General features: G+C 39.4%; 1 protein-coding gene across 2 annotated transcripts in view; it reads left to right on the top strand.

Annotated features, from left to right (window-relative positions):
• Positions 1 to 47: 47 nt before the first annotated feature.
• Positions 48 to 8,936, top strand: part of Phex (phosphate regulating endopeptidase homolog X-linked) — a 258,664-nt gene continuing 249,775 nt past the window's right edge. The window contains exons 1-2 of one of the 2 annotated variants that reach the window (XM_031376718.1): positions 48 to 852; positions 4,607 to 4,675. In XM_031376718.1, the coding sequence (XP_031232578.1) occupies positions 735 to 852; positions 4,607 to 4,675 (187 nt within the window). In that variant the 5' untranslated portion in view covers positions 48 to 734. The remainder of the gene's footprint in view (positions 853 to 4,606; positions 4,676 to 8,936) is intronic. The other variant, XR_004120468.1, reaches the window with a different exon arrangement.

Genomic DNA, 8,936 nt, shown 5'->3' with positions numbered 1-8,936 from the left:
AAAAAAAAAAGTTCTAGTCCAAACCATCAGCCTCTGTAGGTTGTCTTAATTGCTACTTTGCACTGCAGTGGACTCTGACTGATTTTTGGCACATGCTATCATACACAATGTTCCTAAAATAAAATGCTCCAGGATATCCCAGGAACTCTTAGAAGGCTTTAAAAGGGGACTAACACACTGAAAGAGTAACTTTTGACGACGACAGTTCAGACAAGGAGAATGACTGTCATAGCAGAAATCTGTAACTAATTGAGATCTTGAAGTGGATGCAGACTGTCCTCAACACCTAACTTATCATTGTTAGGGGGAGGTTGAGAATCCACTTTTGATAAAGACAGTATTTTCCCTCCCCAAGTGACTATATGTTTAAATAGCTAAAACATCTGTGCAGCAACCTTAGTAAAACATGTATATTCAGAATGCTTGAGCAGAAAGCCTGCCAAACAATCACTTGAGAGGGACTTTGCTGAGGGAGAGCATCAAGATAAAGCAACTGCTGTTTGTTTTGTCTAGTCAAAGGAGAGCCAAGACAACCAATATTTTGAGTTTCTTTTATTTCATTTGTGAAGGATTATTTGAGAAAGGGTATCGAGGGGGAAGTTTCCTGACAGGAATTTTTAAAGCTGTCTATTAGCAGACGAGCGAGAGAGTCTTGAATGTCAAACGCCTGACAAACTTTTGAAACCAGCCACGAAAAGTGACTTTCTTTCTGAGTCTTCTCTCCGGCCCTTCTGATGGAAGCAGAAACAGGGACCACCATGGAGACTGGAAAGGGGACCAACCGAGGCATTCGGATTGCACTGGCCCTGTTTATTAGTGGCACCCTGGTGCTGGGCACACTGCTTTTTCTAGGTAAGTGGAGCTCTAGAGACCAGGGGACTGAACTGGGCATCTATGGAGACTCTTTCTAATTCTTTATTTTAGAAACCCTTGTCATAATGCAGGCTGTTCACTTATGTTAAAAAATAAAAATGTACTCTGTTTCAATCAGCTATATCAATGAAAAAGGAGGCTTTTCTTTAGTATTGAATATATAGTCCAGGATGCAAACTGGATTAGAAAGTGGTTTGGAATGGCTGGTGGATTCAGTTGCACTGAGGGGAAAAAAACCTATGTATTTATTACATTTCACAAATTGAGTGTTTATGAATTCATAGTTAGATGCTTGCATTTGTTTTGTGGGGGAACAAGCATACCAGAATTTCATTTTCTTTGACTTTTGTTCTTGTTCAGTTGAACAAGTTACAAAGTGCAATTCTCAAAAGATAGATCAGCCCTTAAATGGGATTCTTTGAGTCTTTTTAAATCCAGTGATTTTGATGGATGCAAAATGGTTAACTTCACCTTTCTAATAGATTTAAAAATGAATGTGAAGGGAAGCAGAGGTTTTCTTCTTAAGATTTGAAAAGCATCGTGATTCAATTATTGTTTAGCGCCTGTGAGAATGATGTTCTCAGAGAGAATGTGGAGACAAAAGCGTATTCCTAGGGGGAAACGAAAGATGAAATCTGTTAGAAAGAGACAGGGGATGCCCAAAATTTTAGACGTTTCAAACCCCTGGCTATTTTCCTTTGTAACAGTTTTCTTATATAACTCATAGTATTTCATTGGCTTGAAGGTCACCTAGAAAAAGCCCTATACTTAAGAGATTCAAGGTGTACTTTGAAATGCAGCAGGCCTGGAAACATTCTTTGGCATATACAGGATGCAGGAGGCCATGTTTATTTTGGCAAGAGAAAACCAGTAATTAACTTTTAAAAGAGTTAGGCTTGTGTGGTTGAGAACCCTGCTAAAAAGAGCAAACCACCTTTCCATGTTTTCTGTGGCTAAAGATTTAGGAAATTGGATCAGTATATCACTTGCTGGTGAAGCTAGACCTCCCACTCCTATGACTGAATCTGTGGTTCTTGAAAACCGTTGTGATGTTTCTCCAAAGTTGGCTTTAGATGAACAACTTACTGAAATTTAAAACTGGAGGAGAAATGTTATGGGCATGCCAGGGAACTACATATGACGTGGGAAGTGCCTAAGAGGTTAGGTTTACACATACTCCCAGACTTACAAATCCAAGTGGCCATCATGTAAGTCAGAACATGTCCTCTTTTCAGTGATGTTAATAGCATTTTGCAACCCCTTTCAATTCTACCTTTATGATCATTACACTGGGAGACCATAGCATTCTAGAAGATGGTCAATGATAGCAAATCTTTTGTTTTTGTTTTTGTTTTTTTAATGAGAAGATGATTTGCTGACACAAGCACTAAAATTTTTGGGTAAGAGTTCACTAAACCAAGCATTGCTAATACGAGGAGGCCTGATTTAAGGAGAAGGAGAGGAAGTGGAGGGAGGGACTTTGTGACTGGGGGATGGGAGGGGCAGTCATTGGGATGAAAATAAAAAGATAACTTCCCAGTGTGTCCAAGTTCAGTCATATGTCTAGCAGTCTGCCTTACCTCTCTTTTGTCTTTCTCTTCTACAGAAGGAATGGTTGCCAGTGGTCTGAGGTGGGATCTGAAAACCCAGGGGATTTAAAAATATCGAGTATAACAATATAGCCATAACTAATTTATTTTCAAGTGTTCTTTTCTTCTTCCCTTCTCCTTTCCCTCCGAAATCTGTTTCTCAGATGCAGGGGTCTGCAAGCCTTTCCTGGAAAGGACAGATGATAGTAAATATTTTTGGCTCCACTGTCACACATTCCTTATTTCAGGGCTCTGTTTCACTGTAGCACTAAAGTGTCCACAGACAGAATGTGCACAAACGGGAGCCAGGAAGAGTTGCTTTCTGGGTTCCAAAGCTTCAGTTCCATACACTTTTTACATATTATGAGATATTATTCCCCATTGCACCCCTCCCCAAACTATTAAATATGTCAAGGCCTTTGACAGAAATAGAAGCAGGCAGTGGCCTCGATTTGGTTTGTGGGTTTCAGTTACTACTTGGGTGATGATGACCCCAGCTTTGTGGGGTTTTTTTTTCTCACGCTTTCTGTTATGTTTTCCTGTCTTGGGGATGGAAACCTTACTTACACACATTGTCAGATAAAAAAAGGTGATATTAGTTTGAATTTTTTAACATATCTGTGTTAATAATCATTTCTTTTTAATGAAAGAAATGAAGGTAGACTTTTCAATCATAAGATTTAAAAATAAAACTGTTGTTAATAATAATAAATGATTTCTGGTAAAATTTATGTTTCCATCATAAAAAAGTACCATTGAAGTACATTTGGTAAACATGTAAAAACTGATTACAGTGAAGAGCTCACCAGGGTTCCACCACTGAGGCACATTGAAATGTCCCGTGCTGATCTTTATGTAGTCTATATATTTTTACTTTTATTTTTTCCTTGCAAAAATATCAAAACACTCCTTTTATGTTATAAAACTTCTTTTGAAAATAGGCCTGAGTGGTTCTCTTGGCAGGTTTCTTGAATCTATAATGTAACACAGATAAAAAGGCAGTTTGGAGGAGGGAAGAGAGAAAAGAACAAAGACAAAGCAGCTTCCTCTTAGGATGTGGGTTCATAAATAATAAGATGTGCCAGACTGGCAGGTGATCTTCAGGTCTGCATCTCGAGCAGAAACTTAGGCTTCCAGACTGCACTTCTCAGCCCCCATGGTCCATTTCTTCATGGCCATACCTTCCAAGATTCCTTGTTTTTAATCACAGAGCCCAGCAATAATGAATGCCTCATAACTTCTCCAGCTATGGAGGCAAAACATGCAGTTTTCAAAAAGGTTTTAATTTTAGGCTCACATTTATTAATGCTCAGATCCTAACTGAAGTTCAAAGCCAGTGCATTCTTCTTTGTTTTTGAAAAAACACTCATGTCTAACCTGTGCCTGCACCCTGCCGACTGTCAAAGACAGCTATGAATGTGGCCCAACACTAAATCTTAACTTATTTAAAATATTATGAGTTTTTTTTTTTTTTTTTTAAAAATGCTTTTATTTTTGTGACTTCAATTGCATGGTTCTCAAGCATGAACTTTGTTGAAGACACTGTCATGTCAAAGGCCTGAAAATTACTGATAGACGATGTTGCTTGCCACTAGCTGGGAAAGTATTGCTGAAAATTATTTCAGTTTTACAAAAATTTGTTTATTTGTATGTGTGTATGTATGTGTGTGTGTGTGTGCGCGTGTGTGTATCTCCAAGGTACATGCTGCTCATTTTGTGAGAGGCTCTGGGTTCAATCTTTGTCAACCAAATCCAAGGCATACAAGATGGTTGTTCCCTACCTCCAGAGTTTTTGAACCCAGAGGTCTGGAATGAAAATGTGCACTCTAGTAAGCTTCCAGGTCTGCTGTGGCTCTGGTGTATAGACTCCTCAACATGGCTCCAGTTTTACCCGCTCAATCCACTCCACCCCCATGGGAGAGGAATGACTTTTAGAATAACCATGAGTTCTAGCAAGACTGTTTACATATTTATCAAAGCAGTTCCTTAGTTTTGAGCCAACTTGGTTTTTGACGGCCATGTCAATACTGAGAAAATATGAACTGATAGCAAATGCCTTGTGTATGTGCCCAAATGTTTTTTTTTTTTTTAACTTGGTGGTGGTCTACTACAAATCAATCCTTTATTTTGGTCTGTTTTTTCAGTGAGTCAAGGTCTCCTAAGTTTCCAAGCTAAACAGGAGTACTGCCTGAAGCCAGAATGCATAGAAGCTGGTAAGTCTGTTTTCCACCCTGTGTCAAGATAATAATTTGGGTACCTTGGGGAGTGGAAGAGAAAACAGGTAGTATTTTTAGTGTTCTGTTTGCTTGAGGTTGACCAAATACAAAATACAATTTTGAAGACATTCCAAGTTTACTTTCAAGGTTTGATGTCATGTAGTGGAGCTTAGGTTTCCTGTTTTCTTTGCAGAAACTGAGCTCTTCAATATTTCAACCAATATGATAAAGAACTCAGGAAAGGGCCTGGAAAGTAGTGTCCTCCTTTAAAACATACAGACCAGAGACTCTGAGCTTCTTAGGGCTCCACTGAGGCCAGATTCCAGGTCAATGAAATTGGCCTGTTTGATTCTAAGCAGGAACTCTGTGGAAATATATGCCTCTGCTGGAATCTTCTTGGGTTCATCTGTTCTGTGATGCGAGTTGGACTTCTTTGGAGGTGACATGACCATGTATCAGTGAGGACACTAAGGCAAAAGACTCATGCTTAATGTTGCCTTGGTTTTGGCACAGCTATTAAATCCTGCTCACACTCCCATAATTCAGTAGGGGCCTAGATTTGAAGATGCTAGCTAAATCCCTGTCTCTACCACCCTCCATTATTCAAGTGAGCAGGACCCTAGGGAATTTTCAAAAGAGGAAGTCATAGGGCAATTAAATATGTGGGCTTTTCTTTTGACTGGAAGAGAAGAGATTAATGAGTGAGTACACTAAATATTTATTATTCATACCAGAAGTTTATATATCTAAGAACTAGGTAGGAGGAGAAAACAAAACAAAAAGCATACAAAGGGGCTGGGGATGTAGCTAGTTCATTTGGTAAAGTAATGGCCTCTCCTTCATGAAGCTCAGAGTTCAAACAGCACACATAAATTGGACATACTGATACATGGCTGTAATCCCATTATTCTAGAGGATCAAGAGTTCAAGACCAGTCTGCAGAGGCTTGGAAAGATACTGTATTCCTGTAGAGAACTTAACTTTGGGGAGAAAGAAAATCAGAAAGGAGGGTACAATTAGTAGGCTAGGCGAGAGAGAATGTTGCCTTGAATTTGAGATGAAGATTGAAGATTTAGGAGCCGAGAAGCTTGCTGAAAGCATTGTGGTCATGGTGGGGTTAAGATGTATTGTGGAAAAAGGCAGGGTGATGATTATATTAGTGATTAAAGTAGTGACATTATTTGAGATGGGAGAGACTTAGGTGAAAGAATTTGTCAACTGTTTGGTTGCAGTGGTATACATCTTTAATCTTAGCACTCTGGAGGCAGACAGGTGGATAGCTGAGTTCAAGGCCAGCCTGATTTACATATCAAGTTCCAGGACAGAGGCCAACCTCTGTCTTACATTATCAGTTCATGCTTCTCAGTATTAACATAGTCAAAAAACAAGTTGTCTCAAAACCAAGACATCACTTTGGTGACTATGTAAACAGCCTTGCTAGCTAGGACTCATGGTTGTTTTGAACTTCATTCATCTCATATTGGGAGGAGTTGGTTAAGTGGATAAAACTGGAGCTGTGATCAGAAGAGTCTGGTCACCAGGGCCACAGCAGCACCTCTGGATTGTTATATTAAGCCTCCCCTTTATCCCATTCTTGAGTGATCAATAGTTTTTTCAACCAAGCAATGTGCTGAATGACTCCCACTTGCCATTTCTCCAAATCTCGTAAGAACTCTATGAAGTTCTTATAGATGAGAGAATGTATGCTTCTCGAGGCAAACCTTTTCAGCATCATGTTGTGAATTAGGGGCAGAGCTAGCCTTCAAGTCTGCATCTGGCCATTTTCCTTCCTTTCCTTTGTGCCAAGCCAAGTAACTCTGTGCAAAGGCTTTCCGACCTTCCTTTCTTTCTTTCTTTCTTTCTTTCTTTCTTTCTTTCTTTCTTTCTTTCTTTCTTTCTTTCTTTTTTTATCTTCATGACACTAGAGTCACAAGGGTATAGTGAATAGACAGACCTTTCTGCTCTTTATATTGTCCCTGGAAAGGTGATGTTTTTCCCTTTGGAATATTGTGGAACTCTCATGCTCTTCTTCTGTTCCAAATTTGAGGAGTTGGCCTGGAGGCTTAGCAATTGCAGTTTTTCATGGAGTAGGGTGAGAGACCAGGTTTTACAATCAGATGACAGGTTGTAAATTTCATGTCACTTGGTACTTTAGCTGTGGAAGAATTCTTGCAGGTGTGAGAAATTAAAATACTCAAGCTGTAAGTGTTCAGTTTTAGCTCGGACAACTTTAGGCATGGAAGGCCACTTAGTTCATGAATTTCACTTGCTACAAATCATAGTAACGCCAGAGTAAAAATACAGACAGAGTGATATTTTGTGATGTCACCTTCTGTCACCTAGTGTGTTTTGCACATTAGTAAATAGCTTCCTGTTGTTAGGAAAAATGCTAATTTTTCTGTTTCTATAGTGTAAGCTCACCAAGGCCTAGGCCTTCCCTAATGCAGTGTGAGCCTCAGCGTACTCAGTGATCTGTGGACTTGCGATTGAGTACATATGGCATGGGAATTGAAGCCAAACCTGGCTTTAGGGAAGAGCTTGTGTTCTGGTCAGAAAAGTTTATGTGGGCACATGTGCTGGTGGTGATATTCCCAGGGATGGATATGCCTAAGTTGTGTTCCTTTTCTGAGCAAGGGGCAGTTATTTCTTAGATCCTTCCTCTCTACAACTTTCTACTTTTTCCTGGTCTCTGTAAACTGTTGCTCTAACTCCTCGTTGACAGCAAACACTACAGAGAAAGAGTACAGGGAAACAATGGATGGGTTTGCTAATGATAATGAATAAGTGTAGACAGGCTGATTGATGGGTTTGGAACATAATCTAGATACTTGTAAGCCCCATGATCTGTGTTAAGTTCATGACCATCTTGGGCTGCAGTCTCATCACGTGTGAAATGGGACTAGAGTTTTGAACTTTCAGATGAGTTGTGAGAATCAAAGAAAATAAAAAGTGCATCAAAACCCCTCAATCCCTTAAAGCAATGTAATCTATAATTCATACCATTAAACCCAATCTCAATTTCTTTCACAAAACTGGGTCCATTAGCAAAAGTAACTAATGTGAAGCCATGTAAAACATTCCTTATTCAACTTCGGAGAGTATGCATTTATTTCCCTCTAGGAATACTAATGTTATTGCTTGAGTGGTGCCAATCCAGCCATTGTTGAACTGTTAGATCACCTCTGGCTATACATGTTGTATTTCTTTTCCAAAATTTGAAAATCTGCAAGTTCTGGAAATCTAGCATTAATTTTTAGATGACTGCTTATGGAATTTTATCATAAAATGCTTAAATGTATGTGGATAGTTCTGAGCTTAGATTACTATGTATATACAAACTCAATTGAGATAATGCCTCCATCAGATGGTCTGCAGGCAAGTCTGTGGGGGCATTTTCTTGATTAAGGATTTATGTGGGAGGCTCCAGACCCATTGTATGAAGTGCCACTCCTAGGAAGGTTTAAGAAGGGTGGATGAAAATGAGCCCGAGGAACAAGCTAGTAAGCAGCATCCCTCCTTGGTATCTGCTTCAGTTTCTGCCCTGGATTTTCCTCATGATGGACTGTGTAACCTGTAAACCAAATAAAGACTTTCTACTGAAAGTTACTTTTGGTCACGGTGTTTTACTGCAATAATAGAAACCTAAGACAAGTATTTAGCTATTGCATAATGTTGCTGTCATTCCAACCCAAGCAGCCTCACTCTAGAGTTAGTGAAAGGCTTTATTACTCAAAAGAGCTTAACATATAGTTCCAGGTACAGAGGAAATTTATAATGTGAGTGAGTTGATTATTACGTATAAATATTAATATGTAAGTCTTTTAAAAACTCTCCTTTGAGCCCTGATTGAAACTAACACCTCTGAGCCTATATGTGGAGGAATGCTTTCTTCTATACAATATAGACTAGTGGGAACCCATCCAAAAATTAACCTCTTGAGGTTAATTGAGAAGGTGGCAGTTTGTGCTTTCACTCATAATCAAATTTCTTTTTATTAAAACAAGATTCTCAGTTTTGCCATGGAGCTGAATAGGGGAACAGAGCTTTGGTGTCTTGACAACTATGGTCCCTTGCAATTTGAAGTCACACTTCCCCACAGAAAGGGCAGCTGTGCTTCTAACTGTGAATGGAGGATTCTTAGTTTAGAGGCAGAGGGAAGAGGTTTTTCCCTCCACAGGCTCCTTTCCAAATTCAGTTTTCCATCAGGGCCGGGGTCAGAGCTGAGTTTGCAGTTTTCCTCAGTACCTGTGAGAATACC

This window comes from Mastomys coucha, chromosome X (assembly GCF_008632895.1).
Source record: "Mastomys coucha isolate ucsf_1 chromosome X, UCSF_Mcou_1, whole genome shotgun sequence".
Taxonomy (NCBI): Eukaryota; Metazoa; Chordata; class Mammalia; order Rodentia; family Muridae; genus Mastomys; species Mastomys coucha.
This window is presented reverse-complemented; position numbering and strand designations above follow the sequence as displayed.